The sequence below is a fragment of the Neomonachus schauinslandi genome, chromosome 3 (assembly GCF_002201575.2).
Source record: "Neomonachus schauinslandi chromosome 3, ASM220157v2, whole genome shotgun sequence".
In the NCBI taxonomy this organism is placed as follows: Eukaryota; Metazoa; Chordata; class Mammalia; order Carnivora; family Phocidae; genus Neomonachus; species Neomonachus schauinslandi.
Window position 1 is genome coordinate 136,878,359 of NC_058405.1, and position 17,206 is coordinate 136,895,564.

The following is a 17,206-nucleotide window of genomic DNA, read 5'->3' on the forward strand; positions in this document are numbered from 1 at the left end:
TTATTCTCAGTTAAAGCGATTTTTTTACTACTCAGCACTTGTATAAGAAGAAATCAAATATATGTAAATGACAATTCTAAGAAATTAAAAGGATGAATACTGACTGCTAAATAAACTATGTGAACTAAACTTCTAATATGGATTTTTTTTCTATATCAGGCATAGCATCAAAATACCATGGCCTGTGCCATAATTTTAGCATCCTCATCATTCAGAGCTGCTTAACAAACATCTCCCCATCTAATATTAACAAGAAATAGTTGGCAATTAATAGATCTTCCATCTCTTTTCCATTTTCTCATGAAACTTCCTCAAGAAATCCTAAAACAGAATTACAAGATGAGTTCTAAAAACCAATGAATTCTGATAAATTTTGTTTCTCTAAAATAAGGTTGTTTTACATCAAAGGCATACATTAGCAATGTTAATCTTGCAGACCCCAAAAAACCGTTTCAAAGGAATACCAGTCCTATCAACATAGTTATCCAAAGAATGCAAGGATGACTTTCCAATTCCAAAGTTTCCTGCTTCTGGTAACCTTACCAATTCCAGTGGTAGGCAAAAACCTATTTTACCAATGTTAATTATAAACCTTATCAGAATTTTACCCTTATAAGTAGTTGCATAATTCTTATAACCTGCTTCACTTAAATAAACTGAAAAAATGATTCCATGAAAACATTACTGGTCAAATCTCCCAAGAGTTACACGAAGATGTCACTCCATAAACAGTGTTTACCTAGCTGTTGCTAGATGCTGCTTAACACAGTATAACCTATATTTTAACACTGAAACACATCAGATCAATCACACAGGCGGCTAGAGTTATCAGAGTAATAGCTGATACATGCGTGTTGCAAAATCTCATAAATTAATCCATTCTTATCTAAAAGTATGATGCTTTTATTGTTAAATAGCAAACATTATTAAGAGATAAAACTTTTTAATTAACATATTCATACCTTCACTGATCAGGTTCTCTGATGAAATCACACTTCTTGAGGGCAAGGGACCAACTGAACTTGAGCTTTCCATTGCCTGCCTCTTCTCAAAACTAAACTCTGGAAGTCTTGGAGCCTGAGGTCTAGTTTTTCTTGCAGGATTCAAGAAAAAACAGTAGGCACATCTAAAAGCTGCAGAGAATTAAAAAATAAATAAATAAAACCATAAACCAAAATAAATTCAAGGACTAATGAGATAATTCTCAAGATCACTTTTGCAAAGTAGTCAAAGAACCCTTCAAAAATTATTTATCCCTTGTGAAATTATTTCTGGCTTTAACAATATGGCAAGTGCTCTAACAAAAGCTAATTTTCAAGCATACTTTCTAATTATTATTAAAATTAGAATATTAATTTTAGAACAGAAAAGATCATAAGTTACACAGCAGGTTATCTAATAGAAAAACAATCTATAACAATCTAAAATGTATTACAGAAATTACATTTCTACTCAGTAGAATCATTAGGTATTTTAAAATCCAGAACCCTGCTCACTTGCCCAAGAAAATGTAGTATGCTGTATTTAAGAAGCATAATTAATTTAGTGTAATATTTTTTTTAATAGTAGCTACACATGAGTATCTGAGGTGCTTTAAAAAAAAAAAGCCTGTCCCCCTCCCCCCAGATCAATTAAAACAGACTCTTTGTAGGTGGGTCCTAGGCACAATAACCTTTAAAAGCTCTTCAGGTGATTCTGATACACAGTGAAGTTTGAGAAAACTGACCTAGAAGTTGTACACTGTATGAGGAAAACAACTGCACTGTTTTTCCTGCTTTGCTCTGTGTTCTAAAATAAGAACAATATGCCTGAAAAATACATACAGGGCACCTACAACAAAGTGACATTACATAGGAATTGGCATAGAATGAAATATTTAAGAGTAAAATATTTAAATCTAACTGCCCAATAATTCTTACCAGTGTATTCAAATTCTTCTTTCAAAGCCATGCCATTATGAGAAAAACACTGCTGACATATAAGGGCATACCTACACGAAAAGGAAAAATGAACATATCAGTTGCAAATGCAGACAAAGCCCATGGAAAGGCTACTTTAGCCAACAGCTAACTTATATTTTAGCATAGTGAAATATGTCATTAACAGTTTAGATGTTACTTAGTAAACAATGAACAATACTCTTTAAACATAACAGCCAAAATTTTAAGCCTTTTAAAATACAATTTATAGGCCAAATTAAAAATAAGTCATGAGTCAAATGAATATATCCTTACTAAGTTAAGAGAAACATAGTCAATAACAGACCACTTAAATTTCAGTATTTTCTAACATATATTTCTGAGGATGACAGACCCCAAATCTGTGACTAGGTAAGACTGGAAAAGATGGAACCCCTTAGAGATTCACAATGAATGTTATTAAAACCTCTGAGAAGTCTGTAATAAAGAAATGAATTTAATTTGTTTAGTCCAATCCAAAGGTTAACTTCATACTTCATGATTCCTATATCTATCCTAGTTATACATCTTCCTCATTTCCCCTTTATGTACTCTCTCTGTTCTCTGTGTATGTACTTAACAAATACTTGGCCCTATCAAACAACAACTTGTCTGTTTTGAATAATATATAATTTATTATATTAACATTAAATTCAGTCCTTTTATTAAAATGATAATATTAACCATAACCTTGTGAAATATCTACTCTACCATCCTAAGTATTTTTTAAAAATCTACACTACGACAGTTGCTCTGCTGACATCATCCCTGCCTTCCTAGGGTTATCATAAAAATCCAATAATAAGTGGAGAAGTATTTTGAGAACTAAAAGTGTCAAACATATGTAAATTGTCCTCATTGTTAAAATCATCACCATCACCAATTCCAGTACTGACATCTATAAAACTCCATTTCTTTTTTTTTTTTTTAAGATTTTATTTATTTATTTATTTGAAAGAGAGAGAAAGACAGCGAGGGAGGAACACAAGCAGGGGGAGTGGGAGAGGGAGAGGGAGAGGGAGAAGCAGGCTCCCCACTGAGCAGGGAGCCCCATGTGGGGCTCGATCCCAGGACCCTAAGATTATGACCTGAGCCGAAGGCAGACGCTTAATGCCTGAGCCACCCAGGCGCCCCTGAAACTCCATTTCTTACAACCTACCAAGTTTTCGCTATTTGTTTGCTCTTCAAGCTTAAAAGTTTCAATGAAATGATACAATTTCTCTAAAAATATCATATAACATTATTTTGTTTTCTCTATATATTTTTCTGTATTTTATCTAGATACTTTATCCAAATTTTTACTGAAAAACAAATGAATATGTACTCTTTGCAGGGCTATAAAATATTCTATTATGTTCTAAAATCAGGAAATAAGAGCCACAAAACTATAGAACATCTACTACATACACACACACACACACACACACACACACACACCCTGACCAATAAACTTTTTCCTCATTTTCATTTACCTACCACCTTAATAAACATTACCTGTTTTGTGGACCATCACCAACTAAATATTCAACAATTCTATCCAGAGCACCTCGTTCTCGGGGGAGAATGGGTCTTGCTAAAGGTGGACCCGGAGGATGAAGACCTAGTAAATAAATAAATAAATACATATGAAATATATATGTATAAAATACATTTAAATTTTAATTCAGTTACCAAGTACTACCCATGCTTGTCAGAATATTCGAAAGATTTTAACAAAACAAAAATACATCTCTTCAGAGCATTCACATTTTCATTAAAAATATTACACTACAGGGGCACCTGGGTGGCTCAGTTGTTAAGCATCTGCCTTTGGCTCAGGTCATGATCCCAGGGTCCTGGGATCGAGCCCCACATCGGGCTTTCTGCTCAGCGGAAGCCTGCTTCTCCCTCTCCCACTCCCCCACTGCTGTGTTCACTCTCTCGTTGTGTCTCTCTGTCAAATAAATAAATAAAATCTTTAAAAAAAATAAAAATAAAAATATTACACTACCAAAAAAATGTTAAATTATGTTCTATATCAAAACCATCAACATAATCTATTAAGAACTGAAACTATGTTGGGCTCTGTACAAACTAAATTTTTAAGTGCCCAGACTCTTATTAAAGAGGGCACTTGTTGTAAAGAGGTGTTGGGTGTTGTATGTAAGTAATGAATCACTGAATTCTACTGAATTGCACTGTATGTTAAGTAAACTTAAATTTAAAAAATAATTTAAAAATAAATAAAAAACTTAAAAAACATGTATATACATGTATGGATAGATATAACTAAATAGATTTTGGTAGGATTATACAAGTAATAAAATATTTTAAAAGAAAAATAAATAAATAAAATGCCCAGACTCTTAAAATCTTATGTAATAACAAATTAGGAGACTTCCATTTGGGGCAATAATAGAGTCACAGGGGTCAGATTTACCTTTCCACCTAAAATAACTAAAATACTGTGCAAAATATATGATGAAACATATATTTTAAAGACACTGGGTATCAGGCAATGTAGGATAAAGATCCCCAAGAGACCAAAAGTAAGTAAGATGAGTCCAACAACTGCCCCAGCTTATTGCCTGGAGAAAATCCCCAGGCAGCAGCCCAGGGAGGGTAAATCCAGCTGAAATGTATCAGTATTCCTGAGTTTGAGGAGATAAAGATGGAACTCTGGAGAGACCAAGGCAGCTTGGGTTCACAGGAAGAGGAATGCACAGAGCAAGAACACCAACGATCTACAGAGGATCCCCAAGACTGCTCAACATACTACTGACTGGTGCATGTGTATGATGAAACTATCTGAGTACACAGAAAAAAATGCCCCCAAATATTAACGGTAACAGTGTTCACATGGGGCCAAACTATTCCATGTTCTCACCAGCCAGAGTGGAAAATGTCATAACACACAGGTTATTGGATTAAGTATTCAGAGGACCTTTGTATAAGGACATAAAAATATCCAGCATTCAGTAAGATAAAATTCATAATGCCTGATATCAGATCAAAAATTATAAGACTTCCAAATAACCAGGAAAATACAACCCATAATGAGAAAAATCAACCAAAAATGACCCTGAAATGACAGTTTATAGAATTAGTATACAAATATGTTAAAACACTTATTATGACCATATTCCATATGACTGAGAATCTAGAAGAAAGAGTCAATGTGTGTAGTCAAAACATGGAAAAATTTCAAAAGACCCAGATTGAACTTCTACAGATGAAAACTATAAGGTCTAGAATGAAAAATCGGCAGATGGGATGAATAGCAGTTTGGACGCGGAGGGCACAGAAGTAAACCTGAAGATATAGCAATAGAAACCATACATAATGAAACACAAAGAGAAGCCTAAAAATTTTTTAAATAAACAAATTATCAGCAAGCTGTGGAACAAACACAAGCAGCCTAATGTACATATAACTGGAGTCCATAAGAAAGGAGAGAGAAAAGAAAACAATACTTGAAGAAATGATGCACAAAAATTTTCCAAATTTGATGAAATCTATAAACCCACAAATCCAAGAATATCAACAAACCCTAAGCACAAGAAACATAATTTTGCACCAAGGCAGAGACAATCAAACTGCTTAAAACCAGTGATAAAGAGAAAATCATAGCACAGTCAGAAAAAGATACATCATATACAGAGAAACAGAGGTAAGAATGATAGATTTCTCATCAGAAAATAAGCAAGCCAAAAGACAGTGAAGCAATATTTTTAAAGAAAAACTATCAATTAGAATTCTGTATTAGTAAAAACATCTTTTAAAAATGAAAACAAAATGAAGACTTTTTCAGACATACAAAACTGAAAGAATTCATCATTAGCAGAACTGCACTATAAAAATGTTAAAAGACAGGGGCGCCTGGGTGGCTCAGTCGTTAAGCGTCTGCCTTCAGCTCAGGTCATGATTCCGGGGTCCTGGGATCGAGCCCCACATCGGGCTCCCTGCTCAGCGGGAAGCCTGCTTCTCCCTCTCCCACTCCCCCTGCTTGTGTTCCCCTCTCTCGCTGTGTCTCTCTCTGTCAAATAAATAAATAAAATCTTAAAAAAAAAAAATGTTAAAAGACAGAAAAATGACACCAGATAGAAAGAGGTAGTACAAAGGAAATAACTGAAATGGTTACCACGTGGATAAATATCCAGAACTCTTAAAAAAATAATTGATAGCTTAAAGGAAAAATAATCATTTGTTGTAGGGTTTATAACATATATTGAAGTAGGGGTGCTTGGGTGGCTCAATCGTTAAGTGTCTGCCTTTGGCTGAGGTCATGATCCCGGGGTCCTGGGATTGAGCCCTGCATTGGGCTCCCTGCTTGGCGGGAGGCCTGCTTCTCCCTGTCCCACTCCCCCTGCTTGTGTTCCCCCTCTCGCTGTGTCTCTCTCTGTCAAATAAATAAATAAAATCTAAAAAAAAAAAAAAAGAATTAACATATATTGAAGTAAAATGTATGGCAACAGTAGCACAAAGGCCAGGAGAGGAGAAATGTAAGTATACTGTTGTTAGATTCTCAAACTATTTGTGAATTGGTATTATATCACTTGAAGATGAACTGTTATAAGTTCAAAATACATACTGTAAACCCCAAAAGACCCACTAAAATAACATGAAAAAGCAATAGATAGTAAAGCAATGAAAAAAGATAAAATAATAAAGATAATTCAAAAGAGGCAGAAAACAAGGAGAAAAGTAACAGAACAGAGGGACAAGTAGGAAAAAAATAGCACAATAGAAGATTTAAACTCAAACCCAAATATACCAACCCTGTTAAATGTATGTAGCCTGAACATCCTCATTATGAGCCATGATTGTCAGAATAAAAAAGCAAGAACCTGATATATGTTGCTTACCAAAAAGAAAAATAAAAAATAAATAAATACAAAGACACAAATAAGTTAAAAATAAATGATAGAGGGACACCTGGGTGGCTCAGTTGATTAGGCATCCAACTCTTGGTTTCAGCTCAGATCATGATCTTGGGGTTGTGGGATCAAGACCCATGGTGGGCTCCACACTCAGTGTGGAGTCTGCTTGGGATTCCCTCTCTTCCTCTCCCTCTGCCCCTCCCCCCACTTGTGTTCTCCCTCTCTCTCTCTCTCTCTGTCTAAAATAAATAAATCCTTTAAAAATAATAATAAATAAATGATAGAAACATATATATAAATAGGCTAACACTAATCAAAAGAAATCTGGAGTAGCTGTATTAATATCAAACAGAGTAGACTTCAGAGCAAAGAATATTATCAGGGATAAAAAGGGTAATTTTATAATGACAAAGGAGTCACTTCATCAAGAGAACATAATAATCCTAAATATGTATGTGCATCATAACAGAGCTTCAAAACATATAAAGCAAAAAACTAATAGAAACTACAAAAAAAAATAGACAAATACATATCTACTGTGTGTGTGTATGTTATATATATGCTTGTATGTATATATATATATACATATATACATATATATGTATACACACACACAATACTATATACATATTTATACACAGGCACACACAATAGTACAGTTGGAGATTTCAACAGTTTCCTCTCAATAATTGACAGAATAAACACAGAAATCAGTAATGATATAGAAGACCTGAAAAATACTATGTGCTACCAACTTGTCCTAATTAACATTTATAGCCACTCTATCCAACAGGAACAGAATATATATTCAAGTGAATATAAAACATTTACCAAGACAGATGATATTCTGAGACATAAAACAAGCCTCAGTACATTTAAGAAAATTTAAACAATACAACATATGTTTTCTGACCATGACAGAATTAAATTAGAAATTGGCAACAGAAAGACAACAAGGAAATCTCCAAATATTTGGAGACTAACTAACATACATTTAAATAACCAAGGGTTCAAAGAAAAATCAAAATGGAAGTTAGAAAGTATTTTTAATTGAATGTAAATGAAAAAACAACATATCAAACTTATGATATGCAGCTAAAGCAGTAGGTAGAGGAAAATTTGTAACACTAAAACATCTATAAAAGAGGGTAAATCTAAAATTCATGAATTCAGCTTCCACCTTAAGAAACTAAAAAGGAAGAGCAAATTAAACCCAAGATAAACAGAATAAAAAATAATGAAGAGTAAAAATTAATAAAATAGAAAATACAAAAATAATAGAGAAAATCTGGTTCTTTTGAGAATATCAAAACTGATAAACCTCTAGCCAGACTAACCAGGGGGAAAAAAGGAAGATACAAAATACTAGTATCAGGAATGAGAGAAATGGCATAAATCTATTGTTTACAAGCATATTATGAATAATTTTATGCCAGTACAATCCTTTGAAAGACTACCAAATTACAAAAGCTCACTCAACAAGAAATAATTATTCAATATGCTAAAATTTTATAAAGAACTTTTATATCTATGTTCCTAAGAGATATTAGTCTGTAGATTTTGTTCAATTGAATTTTTAGTTTAAAAAAAAAAAAAAACTTCCACAAAGAAAACAGCAGACCCAGATGCTTAAACCTATAAATTCTACTAAACATTTAAGGAAGAAATAATATAAATTCTACACAAAACTCTCTGTAAAATTTAAGATGAGAGAATACTTTCTTACACCTCTGATACCCAAACCTGACAAAGACATTACAAGAAAAAAAAAAAAATACTACAGACCAATATCCCTAAGAACATTGATGTAAACATTTTTAACAAACTTTTAGCAAATCAAACCCAACAATATATATAAAAAATAAAACACCATGACTAAGTCAGATTTATCCCAGGAAAGCAAGGTAGTCCAACATTTAAAAATCAATGTATTTCACTACATTAACAGATGTTAAAACAAAACTAAAACCCCACATAAGCATCTCAGTAGATGCATAAAAAAAATATTTGATAAAATCCATCATCCATTACTGATAATCTTCAGCTAACTAGAAATTGAAGGGTACTTCCTCAACCTGATAAACAACAACAAACCCTACAGCTAACACCATGCTGAAAGGTGAAAAGGTAACTGCTTTCCTCCTAAGAGCAGCAATAAGGAAGAAGGTCTGCTTTTCCACTTCTTCTTCTTTTTTTTAAAGATTTTATTTGTAAGTAATCTCTACATTCAATGTGGGGCTTGAACTCACAACCCCAAGATCAAGAGTTGCAAGCTCCACCAACTGAACCAGTCAGGCTCCCCTGCTTTTGCCACTTCTATTCAACATTGTACCAAAGGTTCTAGTTTGTGTAATAAGCAAGAATGAGAAATAAAAGGAACACAGATTAGAAAAAAAGAAGAATTATCTTTATTCACAATGTGATAGTCTATGGAAAATACTATAGAATCTATTAAAAAACTAATAAAACTAATAGGTTTAGCAAGATTATAGAAGACCAATATATAAAAATCAATTGTATTTCTATATATATTAGCAATGAATAACTGGAGATAGTAAAACAAAGCCATTTTCAACAGGCTCAAAAATTGGAGATAATTACATACACATTTAACCAAGAAAATATATAAAACTTATATATTGCACACTATAAAACACTGCTGAGAAAAACTGAAGATCTAAATAAATAGAAATATACTGTGTTCATGTAATAAACTAGGCAATAGCAGAAGAGATAAATGGAGAGTGGAGAGTGGAAGAATAACCTAGTTTGATTTAATGATTTACATCATTTAAAAACATTAACAACAAAAATAAAGACTTATGAATTGTAACCACAATCTTTGAAAACTGAAAAAGAACTATTTGTAGGAGATACTCTGAACTGAGAGACAACACAGAAGGCAGCACTAGAAGAAAGTGAGAGAATAAAATAAGTAAGTTGATGTTTGCCTGCAAGGCAGGATGAACATACGAATGAGACGGGCAGCAATGAAGGTTGACAGGGAGACCTCATAGAAGACTGCAACAAAATGAGGCCTTGTTGGATTAAGCCTTACAATATAAGGATACAAGGTTTTCAAAACAATTGTGACAAAACTTTAAAGTACTCAAGAATGGTTTTAGAGTAGCAATACTATATTAATATTTTAAAGGCTAATAAAGAGATTTGCTTTGTAAATAACCACAAACCTAAAGGTTGTTACCATCTAAAAGAGGGCAAATGATGTCAAAATTGTAGCGATTAACAAATGAAATTCAGGTTCTAGAATAAGTTCTTTGTATAACAAATCAAGAACATTTTTCAGATTTCATCAGTAAGTTATTGGTTTACTTGTATTAACAACATTCAATCATTTATGATCAAAAAGTAAATGTGAATGCACACAATGTCATTCCTCATTATCAAATTTTCAACTTGAATAAGTATGCCAAATTATATCTTGAAAACATTTAAGTCAAATTAACTTTTGCTGGAATATTTTACTTCTATATGTTTAAAATGAAAATGTCCATAAAGGAATCTGGATACATAAAACAACAGATTTCATAAAAATATCTTAAATGCTGTGCATACTAATAACTTTTAAAATAACACATCTTCATATTTATGCTATTACAGATAACAGTAATTAATACAAATATCAAGAGCAATCATTGTAGGAATACTGGTCATTTTTACACAGCTTGGCAAATTATCAAGTACCTGCTGGTTATTAATTTTCAAACATATGGGAGCCCTGTGGTAATACACATTAAATTGATTCTCTTCCACAAATATGGCATAATGAAAAAATGAATTATTAATCTTCTCTGTAAGAAATCATTTAACTCATATTTTTGGCAATGCACAACTTAGTCTTCTACATGGAAAACAAATTAAAAACTTCAGTAAAATATGTTTTATTTACATGATCATGAAAGTTAGGCAATTGTTCCCTCTATAACCCTATTCTTACATGTGCAATAGTTTTTATTACTTTATACAAGTTGCTAAACTTTTATTTCCTTAAAACTTAGATACACAAATATATATAATTCATGCATTCTCACACACAAAAAAAGTTCTTCCATTAAACTACTAAGAACTTTACAAATCATGGGTATCTCAAATCAATCAAATAACAACAGAAAGATAAATAATTTTCAACTTAATTTTTCTCAATTTCACAAAATACATGGCTGCCTTAAGTGACAACATTATATGTCAAGTTTAGAAGTATTTTTCAATAACTATTTTAAAAGTTATGATTTATATATATTTCATTTGTAGCCAGCTTTAATTTGTTTATAAATTAACAGTTTTCTAGTTTTCTAAAATCTTATGCTCCTTTTCTTTGAAGGGAAAGCAGGGAAAAAAAACTACTGTCATAGTAACATTTAGATTGCTTTTATTATGTTAGTGCCCTGAATACCTGGTATCAACTACTGGCTAGCCTCAAAATCACTATAAATTATATGTTAGTAATTAGTCATGAAATACCAAAGTAACTTAAATTAGAATTAAATATCTTAAAATAAGATAAATAATTTACTATCATATTCAAGAATCTGACATGGAAATTTATATAAAATAATGTGATCTGCCGAAGCAGTAGACTTCCATGTCCCATCACACTCCAAAAGAAAGCTGCAGGGTAATTTAACCTACTACACTCCAAAAATGGGATCTTCCCCTAGAGATCTACCACACTGAAAAAAGAGAATCCAAAGAAATGAAATAGAAAAGGCAGTTGTTAATTTAATAGAACTTTATGCTAAAGTATCTGTCAGAAAGTACTAAGGTTCAACCACTAAATAAAAGAAAAATCTACCAGCCCATATTAACAATAATAGTATTGTATACAATGCAGAAATAGTCTTCCTGGAATATATTGTCATGTTTAAAAATATATGTGAAGAGTTTAGCAAAAAGCATGAATATATTCCAAAAGTGTTCTCTTCTATCCCCATTTTATATAAATCTGGAGTCATTCTAAAGCTGAATATAAAAAGATATGCTATACCGTTGACTACAGAATACCACAAAGTTTTATTGCCATTTAAACAAAGAAGCCATAACAGTTAAATGAGCTCAAGAAATAGGTTTCAGTATCACAAGGTGCCAGCTGTAAAGAGTTATGGCTAATTGAATATGGAACTCCTGCTTAATCAGATAACTGCTCTGCTATTTCCAAATGAAATGCCATTTCCATACTGCCTGAAAATGGCCCATTTTATTGGTAACCAGAGAAAACAATATAAACTGTAAATAACATTAAGTGCTCTGTTTACCCATTCCAGGCACTGAAGTAGCAGGGGATCCAAGACGTCTTGGTAACACATTTGATGACAGGGCTGGAGTAACAGTTCTTTCTGGGGGTCCACCAGGGGCTGAACTGTCCTTTGGTGGTCCAGGAGATACTGGAACTTGTGGAGGAGGGCCCTGGCTAGAGCTTGTGGGTGTTGGAGAAAGGTTTCTCTGAACTGCAGTTCGCTGACGAATCTCTGAGAATAAGAATTAAAAAGTGCATTTTTTATTTAATATCCATTTTAGCCAATACCACAAAATGATTCACGTTTAATAAAGTTTTGTAGCACCAGAAAGCATCTGTAGGGTCAAAACTTCTTGTAATAAGAAGTTTATAAGATGTAACATTGAAAACTGACTATAACAGAGTACTCCATTTCTGACCCTACACTTCCAACTGGATATATTTACACAAAAGTCTTGATCTATCTAGAGATACCACTATTCAAAATAAATTCAAATAAAATAAAATCATAACCCAATTATGTGTCATGTCTTTTCACAGTAATCCTTCCTAATTTATGATAAAGGAAAGTAAGTTTATCAGAATTTGTGAAAACTCTGATGAAAACGGCAGATTTGTTTCTTCAAGAAAAATGTTAATTCTAAGAAATGAGTGAATAATTATATTCTGGAATTATCAAATAATTTATGAGGTATTTAATCTAAGTAGTCATAGAAATGCTGAAAAAGTAGTCTTTACTATTAGGTACTATTCCCAATCTCCTTTATACTATTACTGTCTTTTTGGTAATTTTTTTTTTTTTTGCCAATACATTCAATAAAGGAAAACTTCCACTCTACATAAGCAGTATCATCATAAATAAGTCTTATCTTTTAGTTGCAGAAATTACAAGATTTTCTGTAACAGGGCTGGTAAATGTGGCAAATCCAGGCTCCCGCTCCTTTTAGTAGTTTTATTAAAACACGGCAACACTCTTTTGTTTACATATTGTCTACAGCTGCTTTAGAAGAGCTGAGCATTTACAAGAGATCACGTGGCTGTTAGAGCCATTTACTGTATTTACTATCTGGCCCTTTACAGAAAATTTCATGATCCCCTAACTCCATAACACAAAATCCAGTTCTATCATTTCCCCTCCCCACCAATATCTTACTTGAATGTCAATGGTAAGATCTCAAGAAGTGCTTATTGCTTTTTAATTCTACATATCACCTTAAATTATCACAAATCCTGAAATAATAGGCTGAAACTAAAGAAGTTAAATTTTAATTGGCATGACTGGTAAAAATGCATACTTCCAAAAGCAAAAAATTTTAAATTTGGACTCTATTTGACAGTTAAAGATTTTCATGAAGAGTTCATTGCAACTAAAAGTACAGCTCTAGCATCAGGTTTCAGTTCACTACAATCTAGCAGAAAAGTTTGGTTAGAATCTTGGCTGTAGCTTATAGCAGCATTACATGACTTCAGATGGGTTAACTTCACTAAACCTCTCTTCTTTATCTGTAAATTTAGCATAATAATATTAACTCATAGAATTGTTATAAGGATTAAATGATGTTTGTATTGATAGCTCCCATTTATCAAATACATATTTCAGATGACAGTGTTTTCCCATAAAATATTTTCTTTTAATTTTAAAAAGTTTTTTTTTAAGATTTTATTTATTTATTTGAGAGAGAGAGAGAGAGAGCATGCACACAAAAGCAGGGAAAGTGGCAGAGGGAGAAGCAGGCTCCCAAGGAGCAGGGAGCCCGACATGGGGCTCGATCCCAGGACCCCGGGACCATGACCTGAGCTGAAGGCAGACGCTTAACCGACTGAGCCACCCAGGTGCCCCCACACAAAGTATTTTCAAATGACCAGTTAGTGAGCTTACTAAGACAAACTAATTTTCCTCTGGCTCTTAATTTAGTCTCTAACCTAGCCACTGAAATAATAAATTACAAGCAGATCATCATGATATAAATGGAACTACCTTTATATCTGGCTATTTTCCATGCAGTTTATATAGAATTTTCAGACCTTACCTGATCTAACTGTATCCTAATATCTCCTGCAAATTAGCTGGTTACTTAATTATCTTTTACTCACAAGGAACACCTTAAAAGGTGGTTACACATTGGGAAAGCCATGAAATGCTGCAAAAGGTATTGAGGGGCCCCTGGCTGGCTCAGTTGGGAAAGCATGCAACTCAATCTCAGGGTTGTGAATTGAAGCCCCACATTGGGCATGGAGCCTACTTTAAAAAAAAAAAAAAAGCTACAAAAGGTACTAAGATCATTGAAATTATATTAAGATTTGGTCATTTAAATTAATTTTTTTAAAAAAAGGTATCAGGGCACCTGGGTGGCTCAGTCGTTAAGCGTCTGCCTTCGTTCGGCTCAGGTCCTGATCCCAGGGTCCTGGGATCGAGCCCTGCATCAGGCTCCCCGCTCAGCGGGAAGCCTGCTTCTCCCTCTCCCACTCCCCCTGCTTGTGTTCCCTCTCTCGCTGTGTCTTTCTCTGTCAAATATATAAATAAAATCTTAAAAAAAAAATACAAAAAACAAAAACAAGGTATCAAATACTGTAAATCATTTTTTAGCCAATTTTCAGCTAAAACATAACTACAAAATGACATTTTTCTTCCAGATAAATAAAAGTTTAACATGTATCAAACTATATTAAAAGTAGTTATTATTCTTTCACTTCTTGAACAAAGACTTGAAATTGCTTTCTCTGAATGTGCATCTACCCTGGGACAATTAAAGTACCCTTTTAACATACATCACTCATACCACTCATGAACTACTGAAAGTTGAGGTCTATAACTAGCTAGGTTAACAAAGGACACCATGTCTAGCATTCCACGAAAGAGACTTGGCTTAATAATTTCTGAATCTAGATTTAGACAGAAAAAGGAGAAAAATGACATAAAAGAGTCAGGAAAGGGAGAAAACATAGTTTCATTGTTTTCAAAGGAAAAGCAAGTAACAGTTACAATATCAATAGGTGAAAATAGCTAGCAATACAACACCAAGTCTATATTTGGTAAGGTGTTATGAAATATTCTGGTAGTCTCAATTTAAAACATCTAAGATTTATCATTTAAATCATCTAAGATTTGCCATTCACAAATACTCTGTAATACAGTAACTCTAAAAACTTTCTGTTATTCAACAAAGTATTTTATCGGTTATATTTAACTTTTCCTGCATTTAAATGTAAAATACCATCCCACAAAAAAGATTTACCAAGCATTTCACACCAATCTGATAAAGTATCATAAGGAGTGTTCCATAAGTTCAATTCTTGACTGGAGGATGTTTCAACATCCTTATCAGTGATCAATCACTAATTCAATAAAAATTACACCCACCAAGTATGAGTACATGTCTATATTTTTAAATTCAAAATGAAGCAAACAGAATCTAAATGAGATTTAAAACTTCTATATTACAATAAACAAAAGAAAACAAAGTTTAAAATAATGATAAAATGGCACCTGGGTGGCTCAGTCGGTTAAAATAATGATAAAACAAGATAGTTGTTAAAAAGCACAGACTCTGCTTGAAATAAGTTAAAGACAAATACCATATGATTTCACTCACACATGGAATTTAAGAAACAAAACAGAGGGGGAAAAGAGGCAATCCATAAAAGAGACTCTTAACTACAGAGAACAGAGGGTTGCTGTAGGAGAGGTGGGTAGGCAGGGTGGAGATGGGTTAAATGGGTGATGGGGATTAAGGACAGCACTTGTGATGAGCACAGGGTGTTGTATGTAAGTGATGAATCACTAAATTCTACACCTGAAACTAATATTACACTGTATGTTAACTAACTGGAATTCAAATAAAAACTTGAAACTACAAAGAAAAAAAAAGCAGACTCTGGGATCAAGCTGTGTTGATTTAAATTTCAGCTCCACCCTATTATTAGATGTACATGTAGCCTTTTCCAAGTTGCTGACAAATCTCAGTTCAGCTTCCTTTTAACAGGAATACTTACCTCTTAACTGTTGTAAAAATTAAATGAGATAAGCAATGCAAAGGGCTTAACCAAAGCACAGGTACTTAATAAGTACTTAATAAGCAAAAACTATTAGAAGTAGTATTCATCTAAAGGTTCCAGAGATTACAATAAATCAAAAGCTAAGCAATCTAGAATTTCTAAAGCAAAAATTAAAGTGTAGATATTAATGTACAAATTAAATGTTTTCCTAAACTTATTTGTGAACTTATTTAAATATGTAAATTCAAAATTTATGCAAAAACTTAAACCTACTCTAGCTGCTCTTAAATAATTCTTGAGATAAATGTTCTATAAGACAAATAATTCTCTTGATTTATCAGATTTTTAAACACTGATTGTTTGTAGAGGGTTTTATCTTCATTTTGGTATTAAGCTATAGTAGGAAGAATACCACACTATAGTTAGGAGTCCTGGATTTTCATCCTAGCCAATACCACCAGTTCCTTATGCAAACTAAAAAAGTCTTGTATCCACTCTGGGTTTCAAATTTCTTTAAAGTGTTGGCAAAACTACAAAGACAATCCTCATATTTTCTCTAGCACTGGTCAAAGGTTTTCTCAACGTTATGTCCAGTTCTAAGCCTCATAAGAAAAAGCATCAAGAAAAAGCCTTTGAATGATTCACATATGCAAAAGTGGGTATTCTTAAATTTAGGGTGAATTTGGCTCTTTATAAGTGATTATTAAATGTAGTTTAGTGAGACATGGGGATATAGCTTCAGGAGAGTTTCTATTTTTAAATTTATATAAATTCTGGTCTCTATTGTTTAAATTTATATGATTCCTTTAAATAATCAAAATAAGGACCATGCACTTGGCATCTCTTCCTTTTACTTTCAAAAAGTTCTCTAAGGTCTATATTCACTGTATCATCTTCTACATATCCTACTCATAATAAGCTACTTTAAACTCAGCCCTACTTCTCTATAAATTGTTTTCTCAATAGGTGCATGACTTTTTAGTAACAAAATGACTCCATAACCTCTTCCTTTCCATAGAGGCAAAGCTTTGGGGAGGAAAGAAAGAGAGAAGGAAAGAAAGGAAAGAAGAAAGAAAAGAAAGAAAAAAAGAAAAAGAAAGAAAGAAAGAAAGAAAGAAAGAAAGAAAAAGAAAGAAAGA

At 32.8% G+C, this 17,206-nt stretch overlaps 1 protein-coding gene across 3 annotated transcripts in view; it reads right to left on the bottom strand.

Moving 5' to 3' along the window:
* The window catches only part of LNPK (lunapark, ER junction formation factor), a 78,530-nt gene that overhangs the window by 8,093 nt on the left and 53,231 nt on the right, over positions 1-17,206 (bottom strand). For all 3 annotated transcript variants that reach the window (XM_044913336.1, XM_021703366.1, XM_021703365.2), the window contains 4 exons: positions 12,091-12,303; positions 3,453-3,558; positions 1,920-1,990; positions 963-1,133 (listed from right to left, as the gene is read on the bottom strand). In XM_044913336.1, coding sequence (XP_044769271.1) covers positions 963-1,133; positions 1,920-1,990; positions 3,453-3,558; positions 12,091-12,303 — 561 coding nt within the window. The remainder of the gene's footprint in view (positions 1-962; positions 1,134-1,919; positions 1,991-3,452; positions 3,559-12,090; positions 12,304-17,206) is intronic.